This window comes from Scyliorhinus canicula, chromosome 1 (genome assembly GCF_902713615.1).
Source record: "Scyliorhinus canicula chromosome 1, sScyCan1.1, whole genome shotgun sequence".
Taxonomy (NCBI): domain Eukaryota; kingdom Metazoa; phylum Chordata; class Chondrichthyes; order Carcharhiniformes; family Scyliorhinidae; genus Scyliorhinus; species Scyliorhinus canicula.
In genome coordinates, this window is record NC_052146.1 from 24,121,941 (window position 1) to 24,136,591 (window position 14,651).

Consider the following 14,651-nt stretch of genomic DNA (forward strand, 5'->3'; position numbering starts at 1 on the left):
GGTCACGCTAAATTGCCCCTTAATTGGAAAAAATGAATTGGGCACACTAAATTTATTAGAACATAAAAGAAATAGGAGTAGATGATTTCCGGTTGCGGAGCTAAGCTGCATGTTCGGTGGCTCCCACTATTTTCGGACTTTTGGGCTCTTTTAAGAGCCCGTAGTGGCGCTGGTTGGACTTTTCCCGGTGTGGGAACACATCTGCTGCGCCTATCTGCCGGTGGATGAACTGGACCAGGAGCGGGGCGGACAATAAATCGGCTTTGGAGCAGAGAAAGGTGCGAGGCAGGAAGAACAAAATGGCAGCGGGCAGGGAACCGGCAGCGTGGCCGCATTGGGCGCAGGAGCAGCAGGAGCTGCTCCAGCGCTGCTTCAAAGAGCTGAAAGCGGAGCTGCTGGAGCCTCTAAAGGCCTCACTGGATAAGCTCATGGCGACCCAGACGACCGAGGGTGCAGAGATCCACAGGTTACGGCAAAAGGCCTTGGAGAACGAGGATGAAATCCTAGGCCTGGCAGTGAAGGTGGAGTCGCACGAGGCGCTCCACAAGAAATGGCAAATGAGGATGGAGGAAATGGAGAACCGCTCGCGGTGGAAGAACTTGCGGATCCTGGGCCTCCCGGAGGGGCTGGAGGGGTCGGACCTGGGGGCCTATGTGGTCTTGATGCTGAACTCGCTGATGGGAGCGGGGTCCTTCCAAGGGCCCTTGGAGCTGGAAGCTGCCCATCGGGTGTTGGTGAGGAAGCCCAGGCCGAACGAGCCGCCAAGGGTGTTGCTGGTCCGTTTTCACCGCTTAGTCGACCGAGAATGCGTACTGAGATGGGCTAAAAAGGAGAGGAGCAGCATGTGGGAGAACGCAGAGATCCAGATTTATCCGGACTGGAGCGCGGAGGTGGCGAAGAAAAGGGCTGGTTATAACCGGTCGAAGGCAGTGCTGCACAAGAGAGGGGTGAAATTTGGCCTGTCGTTGGCCTAAAATACAATTAGGCAAGAGCGTCTACTAAAACTGCAATTAAGGAGTTGGAAAAGGTGAGGTAATGATTGCTTTTAATAATTTACTTGTTATGCAGAGAGATAGCTTAATGGGATATTGTTTTGACTGCTGGAGATTTGCTGTGGTATACATAATTTGAGGGAGTTGTTTAGTCCTAGCTAAGCAGGCCATGGGACAACTTAGTGGGATACAGGTATAATTAATGGGAGGAACCAGTTCTGTAGTTTTGCAGTCTGCTAGAAGATTTTTAAGTTGAACATCATGGTTTGCCATAGGAATTTTGTCTGACAAGACGAGTGGGCACAGGCACGGGGAGAACGTGCAGACTCCGCACAGATAGTGACCCAATCCGGGAATTGGACCTGGGATCCTGGCGCTGCGAAGCAACAGTGCTAACCACTATGCTACTGTGCCATCCCTTTTCAGGTTGTTCCTGAAAGGGTATTTCTCTCCAAACGTCTACAGATAAGCAAGTAACCTATTTTGTTAACTTTATTTATAAGTAGCATTTGGACTTCATTGAGTTGCTTAATTGGAATCTAGCAGTAGGTGTAGCTAGTAGAACTGTTTAACTGTTGCAAAATTATTTATTTGATAATGTGGTTAATTATGTTTACATTTTTCTTTTATAAATGTTTTTTATTGGGTTTTTGAACCAAGTAAATTTACCGTTATGTACACAGAATAAGAATATATTATGTTTAAATTAACATTCGATTTGACATAAAAGATGCCCGTTGGTCAGAGTCATCACTCCTGGGGTGAATTATCCTTCCCTCGCAGTTTTACAAATGGAAAATTGTTTGGGGTTTCTCGTCCAGTATCCTAACAAAAGTTGGGGTTTGAAACCATAGAAAAAGCTAATAACTGCCGTTGCCGGGATACCTGTCTTGTGGCAAATCTTAGAAATATTTGCGTTAGCTTTTTACATTTATGGCAGGATCAATTTAGGGAAAGTTGTTGCTAGCTGCAAAGAAGGTTGTTTTAGCTGTTTCCACTTTTGCATGGACAGTAAAGCTTTATTCTGTTCTATTCAGTTAATATGCAATTAAACAAAACTCTGCCATCCACATATTTATTATTTCAAGGATTCCCCATCAGGGTTAGATTGACGGAATAGAAATGTCAGACATATTTGCTTGTTGATGACTGGAAGGCTCAATTGTCATTGTCTTGTTTAAAGGCGTGAGAGTTGCTTAAACCATATCACAGAATAATACAGTGCTGAAAAGGCCCTTCGGCCCATTGAGTCTGCACCATGTAAAACAGCTGACCTGCCTACCTCATCCCATTTGCCAGCACATGGTCCATAACCTTGAATGATATGATGTGCCGGATGCTCATCCAGGTACTTTTTAAAGAATGAGGCGACCTGCCTCTACCACCCTCCCAAGTAGTGCATTCCAGACTGTCACCAACCTCTGGGTAAAACTGTTTTTCCTAAAATCCCCATGAAACCTCCTGCTCCTCGCCTTGAACTTGTGTCCCCTTGTAACTGACCCTTCAACAAAGGGGAACAACTGCTCCCTATCCACCCACTCCATGCCCCTCATAATCTTGTACTCCTCGACCAGGTCGTCCCCTCAGTCTTCTCTGCTCCAGCGAAAATAACCCAAGCTGACCCAACCTCTCTTCATAACTTAAATGTTCCATCCCAGGCAACATCCTGGTGAATCGCCTCTGCACCTCCTCCAGTCCAATCACATTCTTCCTATAAAGTGGCGACCAGAATTGCACACAGTACCCCAGCTTTGGCCTCACCAAAGTTCTATACAGCTTCAACATGACCTCCCTGCTTTGTAATTTGTGCATTTGGTTTACTAATATCCTTTAGGGGAGGAAATCTGCTATCCTTACCTGGTCTGGCCAACATATGACTCCAGGATGTGGTTGAATTAGTGGCTTTCTCGGCCACTTCAATTGGGAAAAAATGAATTGGGTACTCTAAATTAAAAAAAAAGACATTTATTCCACTTGTGCCAACACGTGGGGAGAAACTGAGTGACAGTCTCAAGGTAACTCGTTATGCAGAAACATCGCATGACTGAAATACATCTCAAAAAGCTTGCTGTTCTTATTGACCGGTTTTACATATTAATCATCGTGACTCACTTGTTCTTTCTCCAACCGCAGTAACATATTTGTTCCTCACCTTTTGAGGCCGTGTTAACTGTTTTTGGGATAGTGACCACACCACATGTTCCTTCTACCATTCATCCCTGTGTTTGGTGCTTATCTTGCTCAACTGACCTCATGATTGTTGCTATGGTACTGTTGATTGATGCTGTTTCAACTCTCTCTGTTCCCAATGTATGGGACTTCTTGCCCCTGGCTTTTTCTGCTCCTCCTTGTACTGTCAGTTTTTTGTCAAGTCATGCTAATACTTGTACATAGCTGCAATAAGTAGTTTAACTCAGTTAGCTTTCATATCACATGAATGCTTTGGTTAATATATTGTAGCTTATTTACCACTAATTTCACTTCCCTGTCTTCACATACCATAAAAGAAATTTAAAAAAAATATTTGACATCTAAATTTTATCTCATCTGTTTTTCAGGTCGAGTGTAAGTGCAACATGAAGATAGAAAAAAATCAGTTGGAGAAACACGAGGTATGTGTATCCGGTCCCCATATGCTTGCCTAAGCAAAGCTAGAGACCTCTTACACACCCGGTCAAAACATGGACCTTATGTGGGAATGACTGACCATGACATCAGGGCAGCATTGGACATGAGTGAGGCATTAAGCAGCCTTTATGAAACTGGAGTTAATATAAATCAAGAGTAAACACTCCACTACTTTGGATCATACCTAGCAAAGAGGAAGATAGTTAGGCTTGCTGAATATGAATCTCAGTACCAGGACAGTCCTGCACGAGTTCCTCCGGGTAGTTTCCTAGGTCCAAGCATCTTCAGCTGCTTCATCAATGACCTTCCCTCCATCAAAAGATTGAAGTGGGGATGTTCATTGGTGACTCGTGTTCAGCACCATTTGCGATGACTTGGAGCACTGAAGCAATCCGTGCCCATTTGCAGCAAGCCCTGGGCAACATTCAGGCTTGGGCTAAGTGGCAACTAACATTTGTGCCAGGCAATGACCATCTCCAACAAATGAGTCCAGCCATCTCTTTATATTCAATAGCATTCCCATCATGAAATCCCCCACCTGTCAACATTCTGGGGATTATCATTGACCCGAAACTGAACTAGCCAGATAAATGCTGTGGCTACACGAGTAGGTCAGAGGCTGGAAGTAACTCGCCTCCTCATTCCGCAAAGACTGTCCATCCTGTACAAGTGCAAGTCAGGAGTGTGATGGTAAACTCTCCACTTGCCTGGATCAATGCAGCTCCGACAACATTGAAGAAGCTTGACACCTTCCAGGACAAAGCAGCCTGCTTGATTGGCACCCCCTCCACCACCGAAGTACAGTGGCAGCAGTGTGTATCATCTATAAGATGCACTGCAGTAGCTCACCAAGGTTCCTTTGACAACACATTAAAAACCTGTAACCCCTACCATCTAGAAGGACAAGGGCAGCAGATGAATGGCAACACTCCAACTGGAAGTTCCCTCCAAACCACACACCAACCTGACTTGAAACTGTTACCATTCTTTCGCTGTCACTGGGTCAAAATCCAGAAACTCCCCCACAGCACTGTGGGCGTACCTACACCACGTGGATTGTAGTGGTTCAAGATTGCAACACATCACATTCCCAGGACAATTCGGGATGGGCAATAAAAATGCTGGACATGTCTCGAGGAAATGTTTTAAATATGTTTTTATTAGGGTTTTTTCATTTTTACAAATAATCCAACAAACCCTCAACTGGTACAACACAGTATACATGCTTCTACGTACATGAATGCAGATAAAGACAGGAAACCCTGGGTGGCATGGTGGCACAGTGGTTAGCACTGCTGCCTCACAGCACTTGAGGACCCTGGTTCGATCCTGGCCCTGGGTCACTGTCCGTGTGGAGTTTGCACATTCTCCCCGTGCCTGCGTGGGTCTTGCTCCCACAACCCAAAGATGTGCAGGGTAGGTGGATTGGCCACGTTAAATTGCTCCTTAATTGGGGAAAAAATAATTGGGCACTCTAAATTTATTTAAAAAAAAAGACGAGAACACCATCATGCCTGTTCAGCTTAATCATTAAACTTGGTGTCTGTGATTGCACAATGTTTCTCCATGCCCCAAAGGTTAGGATATGATTCAGCCTTTTTATATTGGTATCAATGATTCTCCTATCTGGGAGATACAGAATTAGGAATAAAGGATCAAATGCTTAAGGCCATGCCAAATACCGTCTCAAACTCTCAAGTATACCCAGACCAGTATTTATTTTGCATTTATAATATATTGCAAGGAACATCACACAGTAATAATGTGATATTTACAGAGTGGGTATATGAGGCAGAAAGAAAAGAAAAAAATAGGAATATAAACAGGTATATATGCACAGATAATGTGTGTGCAGATGCACAGCCATCACTTTGGGCCCCCGGTGAGCGGTCCCCCTTCCCTTATTGGTTGCTGGTTCCAAATAGCACGGTAGCACTGTTGCTTCACAGCGCCAGTGTCCCAGATTTGATTCCCGGCTTGGGCCGCTGCCTGTGCAGAGTTTGCACATTCTCCCTGTGTCTGCATGGATTTCCTCCGGGTGCTCATGTTTCCTCCCACAAGTCCCAAAAGACGTGCTGTTAGGTAATTTGGACATTCTGAACACTCACTCTGTATACCCAAATGTGGCGACTAGGGGATTTTCACGGTTTTTCATTGCAGTGTTAATGTAAACCTACTTGTGACACTGAAAGATTAATTGATGTTGGTTGTCCTTAAGCCTCAAAAGATAGGGTACGATGTGCCTTTTCTAACTGAATATGCCCACCGTTTGTATCCAGCATAAGAAAACGTGGCAGCCAGCAATCAAAAAATTTAATTGCACTCGACTGGCAAACTGCTGACCCAGGCATTATTCTTCCGGCCTCAGTTCTCCAGATCCTCCAGGATTTCTGACAGACCACGTAGCTGATTTTTCAAGGATTGCAAGTGGCTTTGGCTGAGGTTTATTTTTGGCAATCTGGATTCTCCTCCTCATCGAGCCTCTTAATGGTATACTGCAGCTGAGACTCATGAGCCCTAATATTCTCTGCCAGCAAGCCGAGTTTCTTTTTCATGATGTTCGCAGTCATCATCTGCAGTGCCTTTTGAGAGTGCTGGATCAAGAGTCCACTTGAGGATCAAGTCACCATATTGAGTGTAGGCTCCATCCTAGTTGCATCTGACTGCTCCCTTTTGTCGACTATTTTTTTTTAGGATTCCTTGGTATTTAATAATCTTTATTATTGTCACAAGTAGGCTTAGATTAACACTGCAGTGAAGTTACTGTGAAAATCTCTTAGTCGCCACATTCCGGCACCTGTTCGGATACAGTGAGGGAGAATTCAGAATGTCCAAATTACCTAACAGCACGACTTTCGTGACTTGTAGGAGGAAACCGGAGCACCGGTGGAAACCCACACCGACACAGGGAGAGTTTGCGGACTCCGCATAGACAGTGACCCAAGCCGGGAATTGAACCTGGGACCCTGGCACTGTGAAGCAACAGTGCTAGCCACTGTGCTACCGCAACAGTTAGCCAGAAGTTTTCTAGGGCGGCACGATAGCACAGTTGCTTATCAGGAATAGGCTAATCAGTCCCTCAAGTCTGTTCCAACATTCAGTTTGATCACAGTTGATTGACACCTAAGCTTAATTTCCTCCTCTTTGCTCTACCACTTGGTACACTTGCCTAACAAAAATTATTGATACCGATGGATGTTTCAATTGATCCACCTCAGCAAGCATTTGGGGGGGGGGGGGGGGGGGGGGGAAAGGGAAAGGGGGGGGGGAGAGAATGATTCCCAGATTTTACACTTACTGATTTCGCTTCTAAATAGCCTAGCTCTAAATTTAAGATTATTCTGGATTGTTCTGAATTTCCCCCACCAGAGGTAATATTTTCTCTGTACAAACTCATTTTAAAGACTGTGTTTGGACCAACATTTTTAAAAATAAATAAATAATCAATAATCTTTATTTGTGTCAGAAGTAGGCTTACATTAACACTGCAATGAAATTACTGTGAAAAGCCCCTAGGCTCCACACTCCGGCGCCTGTTTGGGTACACCGAGGGAGAATTCCGAATGCCCAATTCAACTAATAAGCATGTCTTTCGGGACTTGTCGGAGGAAACCGGAGCTCGCGGAGAAAACCCACGCAGACACTGGGAGAACGTGCAGAATCTACACTGACCCAAGCTGGGAACCTAATCCAGGTCCCTGGTGTGTGAAGCAACAGTGCTAACCACTGTGCTACCGTGCGTTTAAATTCTATCAATGACGCAAACCAAATTTCTGCACCTTTTCAACCCCAGTATTGTTCTAATAAATCTCCACTGTAAGTCCTCCGAGGTATTAATTGTTTTCTGAGGTGCAGTGTCCAAAACTGAATACTTATTCCAGGTGGCATCCAAAGATATCTCTGCATAACTGTAGCAACACTTTTTCATTCCAACCCCTTTATATTAAAAGGTCATTATTTTATTTACCTTATTGACTACTTTATGTAGTGCAGGAAAGGGACACCGCTACACAGCTGTAGTTGGTTATAGAGTGGGAAAACCAAGGAAGAAAATACATTTCTGCTCTTGTGAGTAACTGTAATTGGGTTATCCTGCCAGTTATGGGTTTGGATCTGACAGCTATTTTCTATTAGCAGTCGCTGGATAACAATGGAGGCCCTCCTGATTATTTCATCTCCGCTTGAATGGTATTTTAATCCAGACGACAAATCCAATCTGTAACCTATTCTGGGTAGTGCATTTGGCAACGTAAAGGTTTGAGGTTCTTAAGTGCTGTTTTGAAAAATTAAGCAAATTAAAATGTCTTTGTTTTGCAGAATATGGAATGCCCTTTGCGGTTGGTTAAATGTCAATACTGTGAGCTGGAGCTGGCATTCAACAAATCTCAAGAGCATGCTGATTATTGTGGATCAAGGACTGAACCATGTACAGCTTGTGGTCGCAATGTTCTGGTCAAAGACTTAAACATACACCACATCACCTGTGGCCAAAATGTGGAGGAAAAGAATAACAACCACATGAAGCCTGGGTCAGAGTTTCGCTTTGAAGAAAATATTGGGACCTGGTTTGAAAACCATCCATTTGGGAACCTACATCGGGCTGAGGAGAACCGTATTCGGCCCAGGCCAAGAATTTCCAGACAGTTCGAAACCAAAGTTCACGTGAACCGGGAGACAGTATTTCCATTGAGGGGGCCGGATAGGAGAAATATGCCAATTGTAGGGAGAGATCAGAATCAAGGTAAGCTGAAAGTATTTGGAATGGGAAATAGTCCTCAACATTTGGGTTTAGGGAGCTGGAAGTGGCTGAATAGCGAAGTAACCTTTGTGTTACAGGGTAGCACATGTACCACAGTTGTTGGTCTCCAATTCCGGAAAATATTTCAACGTTAGGACAAGATGGTTCTGTAACTTGGATGACATGAGTGAAGAAATTGGAGAAAGAAATTGAGAACTGTATATTGCTGCAATACAAGGATGAATATAATTCTCTCAGGTTTAGGTATTATTAAAATGAGATTGCACTGATGTCCTGGATTTCTTGGTATGCGGTTAGTAACTGTTTGAGCAACACCAGTTTTACTATCTGTGTAACAAGACTCCCTGGATGGTGCAGAGTTGGGTTTGAGTGACATTGTGCATATAGAATGGTGGTGTTCTTCAGCCGGCAGTTCTCCTGCTCTATAACTCTATTGGACAGCATAGTGGCATGCTGGTTAGCACCAGGGACCTTTTCAATTCCTGCCTCGTGGGACTGTGTTGAGTTTCTACATTCTCCCCGTGTCTGGGTGGGTTTCCTCCGGGTGATCCAAGGACATTTTGGCAAATTGGATCCAGAACTGGTGGAGTGGCAGGAAGCAGAGGGTGATGGTCAATTGGTGTTTTTCTGTCTGGAAGCCTGTGTACAGTGGTGTCCCGCAGGGATTGGTGTTTTAGGCTCTTGCTGTTTGTGGTTTTATATAATGATTTAGACATAAATGAAAGAGGGTTGATCAGTAAGTTCGCAGATGGTCCGAAAATTGGTGGGGTGGTTAATAGTGAGGAGGATAGCCTTCGATTACAGAGGGAAATAAATGGGCTGGTCAGATGGGCTGATCAATGACAAATGGAATTCAATTGGATAAATGTGAGGTGGTACAATTGTGCAGGACAAACAAGGGAAGGGAATATGGCAGGACCCTGGGAAGCACTGAGGGTCAAAGGTACCTCTGTGTGTATGTACAACGGTCCCTGAAGGTTGCAGAGCAGGTGAATAGAGTGGTTAAGAAGGCATATGATATACTTGCATTTATTAGCCAAGGCATGGAGCAGGGAGGTTTTGCTGGAACTGTATAAAACTTTGGTTAGACCACAATTATTGTGTGCAGTTCTGGAATCCACATTATAGGAGGGATGTGATAGCACTTGAAAGGGTGCAGAGGAGATTTACCAGGATGGATGTGCACTTGTGATCCCAGGGCAGTCTCTGGGCTAAATGCTGGAAAACGGGATTAGAATAGTTGGGTTGTTTTTGACCGGCACAGACTCAATGGGCTAATGGGCCTTTCTGTACTGCAGATCTCGATGACTCTAAATCATGGAGTTCCATCAGACGCACTTGTGGCAACACTGTTTAGTCATGCACAAATTATTCATTTATGAATGTGGGGAAAATTGTGTACCTGTTTCATTTTGCTCTCTTTGCTTAATTGATTAACTGGTGCTAAGTTAAAGCTTCATGCATTTTGGCCTCCCTCTGATACATTACCTGTTCATATATGAGGCAAGTTAGTACATGAGGGAGATGGAAACCATTTTTTTGTGGGGCCAAGGACATTCCTGCATCTAATGTGTCTTCACCCAACACTCTCAATTTGCCATGTGAATCAGTATTTGGGACTCTGGTATTTAGCTGAGACCGATTGTGGTGAACCCTTGTTGCTCTTTTGGTTAAAATCGGCTAACTCAGCGCTGCTTAACCTCAAAAGGTCTGCTTTTCTAAAATAAATTTAGAGTACCCAATTCATTTTTATTCAATTAAGGGGCAATTTAGCATGGCCAGTCCACCTGCCCTGCATATCTTTGGGTTGTGGGGGTGAGACCCACGCAAACACGGGGTGAATGTGCAAACTCCACATTTATTATTTATTAGTGTAACAAGTAGGCTTACATTAACAGTGCAATGAAGTTACTGTGAAAATCCCCTCGTCACCACACTGCCTGTTCGGGTACACTGAGGGAGTACTCTGTATGTCCAATTCACCTAACAAGTACATCTTTCGACTTGTGGGAGGAAACTGAAGCACCCGGAGGAAACCCAGGCAGACAAGGGGAGAATGCGCAGTCTCCACACAGATAGTGACCCAAACCGGGAATCTAACCCGGAGTTGAGAAGTAACAGTGCTAACTACTGTGCTACCGTGCTGCCCAAAGGTATGCTTTTTAACCATCCCACATTTCCTGTCTGTATCACAGCCAGCGTTACAAGAATCGAGAGAAATCCTGTGGCAGATCCTGCAGGTCCTGGGCTTGTAGATGCCAACTCTAATCTGGATTACTTGCTTGCTCTCAGTCTCCAAAATGAGAACAGTGGTGGAGAAGGAGACTGGCCACCTCTGTGGGAGGATACTCAGACTGATTACAGACGTCCAGAGCTACAGAGTGTTGTGGACCTGTTCAACAATCGTTCATCATCTAATGTATTCCCAACACCTGTAAATGACCGTGAAGAGATAGCAAGTAAGCAGTTAAATTTATGATGTATTTTTCAGGTCTGTCTTAGAGTATTGTTTAAATATAGGCTTGTTGGTCATCTCCTAAGCAACCAGAGCAAATACTGCCCAAAAAGTTAATGTCTAATTAAAATGTTCGAATAAGACTAATGTATATGCCACATTGAATATTGTCTCTTTTGTATGTGCATTTAGAGGCAGACTGGCACACTTGGTGAGATAGATTTGAAACCAGATATGAAGTGTTAATCCTCTTGCAGAGGAAGTGAGCATAGATAACAATCCGAGCAAATTCCCACTCACTTGGTTCAGTCTTGCTTTTCTCCTTAAACATGAGGATAAATAATGAACTGCAAACTCCTGTCCCTTTTGTCTATTGACTGACATGTTTTTAATATGAACTTTCTTTCAAGCTACTACTTGCAACAAACGTTAGCATCCTACATTTGCAGCTTCCCGTTTCAAGCATGGGAGTATCAAACCTGTGTTAGATGCTTTGTTCTTTCGTTTTTTGGGGATATCCGATGGGATAGTGCTGAGATGCTAGCTTTGTGCCTGTGGTGAATCACTAGTAGGCCTGTCTGTAAAACTAGCTACATCTTGCTGGGCAATAGTTCCGCTGGTACCTTGCTCAAATGGAAAACCTGATCATGGGCTGCTTCATGTACTTATTTTGTGCACTTTCAGGAGAGATGGCTTGATTGTTGTCCAGAGCAGGAACTGTGGTCACTTTTTCTCCTTGTAACCCAAGGCACTTTTGCTGAGTTGGGCCATACATGACTGCTATCTCAACAGAGATTAAGTAGCTTGTCACGGAGCATTGATTCAGGGACCATTCTAATCTATATGGCTCACTTATTTGTTGTAGCTGAGGTTAGCCACTGGGGAATTTTGTTGATTGAGTCACTGGGGAAAACCTTGAGGTTGCATTTAATTGAATTCCAACCAATCTCATTCTGTTCAGTGATGTCAGTGAAGTTTGAGGAGAATGGCCTTACATTTTATGTTTGAATTTTTGTTTTCCTCAGTGAGTGCTGATACACGTTTTACATTCGGTCACCTTGTGACGGCATTAAAAACGCCTTGAAGCAGGTGGGGATGGAGGGATATGGAAAGCAGGGACGGGTTTTGCACAGTGGGCTAAAAAGCTGGCTTGTGCCTGCTGTGATAGTGGGACTTGTCTAGCTTAATGTGTTTTAAGATAAGCAACACTTCCTCCTTTTATTATGCTGACACGTCCTAGAGTATTCACCCATCCCTAACCTCAACATCCGTCATGTCCCTCGCTTTGGTGAATACTGATGCAAAGTACTCATTAAGGATCTTAACCATGGGCAACATGGTGGCTCAGTGGGTTAGCACTGCAGTCTCACGGCGCTGAGGTCCCAGGTTCGATCCCGGCTCTGGGTCACTGTCCGTGTGGAGTTTGCACATTCTCCCCGTGTTTGCGTGGGTTTCACCCCCACAATCCAAAGATGTGCAGGGTAGGTGGATTGAACACGCTAAATTGCCCCTTAATTGGAAAATATTAATTGGGTACACTAAATTTAAAAAAAAAAGGATCTTAACCATTTCCTCTGACTCCACACATAACTTCTCTCCTTTGTCCTTTAGTGGGCCTACTCTTTCCCAAGCTACTCTTGCTCCTTATACATGTATAAAAAGGCCTTGGGATTTTCCTTGACCCTGCTTGCCAATGATATTTAATGGCCTCTTTTAGCTCTCCTAACTCCCCATTTGAGGTTGTTCCTACTTTCCCTAGATTCTTCAAAAGCTTTATTTATAAATAAATAAATAAATAAATTAAACCATGTACTCGAAATGCCTTTGAGAAAGAATATGTTGTATACGTTAATCTTGTTGGTCAGCTGGGAAATTGTCATTAAACTGGTGCAGGGATTTGGTTCCTATGCAGATCTTTTAATTAATCAACTTCCTATTGGTAAGCACAACACAGCTGTTGTCGGCTTCAAAGAGACATAGATAGAATGCAGAGCTGGGCTGAGAAGTGGCAGATGGAGTTTAACCCTGACAAGTGTGAGGTTGTCCATTTTGGAAGGACAAATATGAATGCGGAATACAGGGTTAATGGTAGGGTTCTTGGCAATGTGGAGGAGCAGAGAGATCTTGGGGTCTATGTTCATAGTTCTTTGAAAGTTGCCACTCAAGTGGATAGAGCTGTGAAGAAGGCCTATGGTGTGCTAGCGTTCATTAGCAGAGGGATTGAATTTAAGAGCCGTGAGGTGATGATGCAGCTGTACAAAACCTTGGTCAGGCCACATTTGGAGTACTGTGTGCAGTTCTGGTCACCTCATTTTAGGAAGGATGTGGAAGCTTTGGAAAAGGTGCAAAGGAGATTTACCAGGATGTTGCCTGGAATGGAGAGTAGGTCATACGAGGAAAGGTTGAGGGTGCTAGGCCTTTTCTCATTAGAACGGAGAAGGATGAGGGGCGACTTGATAGAGGTTTATAAGATGATCAGAGGTAGGTTCTTTACCCAGAGAGTAGTGGGGGCATGGAATGCACTGCCTGTGGTAGTAGTTGAGTCGGAAAAGTTAGGGACCTTCAAGCGGCTATTTGATAGGTACTTGGATTAGGGTAGAATAATGGAGTGTAGGTTAACTTCTTAAGGGCAGCACGGTAGCATTGTGGATAGCACAATTGCTTCACAGCTCCAGGGTCCCAAGTTCGATTTCGACTTGGGTCACTGTCTGTGTGGAGTCTGCACATCCTCCCCGTGACTGCGTGGGTTTCCTCCAGGTACTCCGGTTTCCTCCCACAGTCCAAAGATGTGCAGGTTGGGTGGATTGGCCATGAAAAATTGTCCAAAATTCTATGATTAACCTAGGACAAAAGTTCGGCGCAACATCGTGGGCCGAAGGGCCTGTTCTGTGCTGTATTTCTCTATCTCTATCTATACCTGGAAAAAAAATAACTAGGGTCAACTCTTACACTAGGTATATGGAAAAAAAGCAGGAATGACAGCAGCATTGCACAGTGGATTTGGATTCACAGGGACTGAGTGGAACTCGGGCATTAGATAGAAAAAATAGTGTTTCCTCTGCCAGCCTCTGTTTAAACCTGAATAACATAGGAATAGATGAATTATGATGAGATGCTGTGCCATAAGGCACCCCCCCACCAAAGATTATTAAAATTTCTGTTGATAACTCTTTCCTTCACTTTCAGATGATGTCACAATGTTGCCTTGTGAGTTCTGTGAAGAACTTTTCCCTGAACAGGAATTAATTCTTCACCAGGTATGTTTCAACCAATTAGGACTGGTTCAATAATTACCATGGCTAATTTTGATATCAGTGGTTCTGTCAGCACTCTTCCCCCCCCCCCCCCCCCCCCCCCCAGGCTTGTGATGGCAGCATAAGTGATCACCCAAAGGACAGAAATAGTGCGAGGTGGGCAAAGTGTCAATTATCTGAGATAAATGCTGTTTGAAATTGAGGCAATTTTGCTGAGTTAAGAGACGTGGAGCAAGTATCAACCCAAAATGTCTGGTTTCAAATTCTGATCAACTGGCACTGATATTCTGTCTCAAAACCGAGGGATAATCAAAGAAATAACACATGCTTAGACAATTGAAAGAAGGATATGCATTACTACTTTCTCTGTTGAGATCCTGTCCGTATTTGCACCCCGATTAAAAGTGTCAAATAATGCTGCAATCACCTTGAAAATATGATAGAAGGTAGATAAATAAAATATTTTCACTTGTAAACAAAATCCCCATGCAACCTATTCATTTATGTGCATAGGACCTTCACATTATTTGCACAGCTGCATAATGTGTGGTAACTTAATAGAG

The 14,651-nt window shown here is 44.0% G+C and overlaps 1 protein-coding gene across 5 annotated transcripts in view; it reads left to right on the forward strand.

Moving 5' to 3' along the window:
- Positions 1–14,651, forward strand: part of LOC119951276 (TRAF-type zinc finger domain-containing protein 1-like) — a 64,078-nt gene that overhangs the window by 33,738 nt on the left and 15,689 nt on the right. For 4 of the 5 annotated variants that reach the window (XM_038774594.1, XM_038774444.1, XM_038774357.1 and 1 more), the window contains exons 4-7: positions 3,551–3,604; positions 7,938–8,361; positions 10,575–10,838; positions 14,021–14,091. In XM_038774594.1, coding sequence (XP_038630522.1) covers positions 3,551–3,604; positions 7,938–8,361; positions 10,575–10,838; positions 14,021–14,091 — 813 coding nt within the window. The remainder of the gene's footprint in view (positions 1–3,550; positions 3,605–7,937; positions 8,362–10,574; positions 10,839–14,020; positions 14,092–14,651) is intronic. The other variant, XM_038774674.1, reaches the window with a different exon arrangement.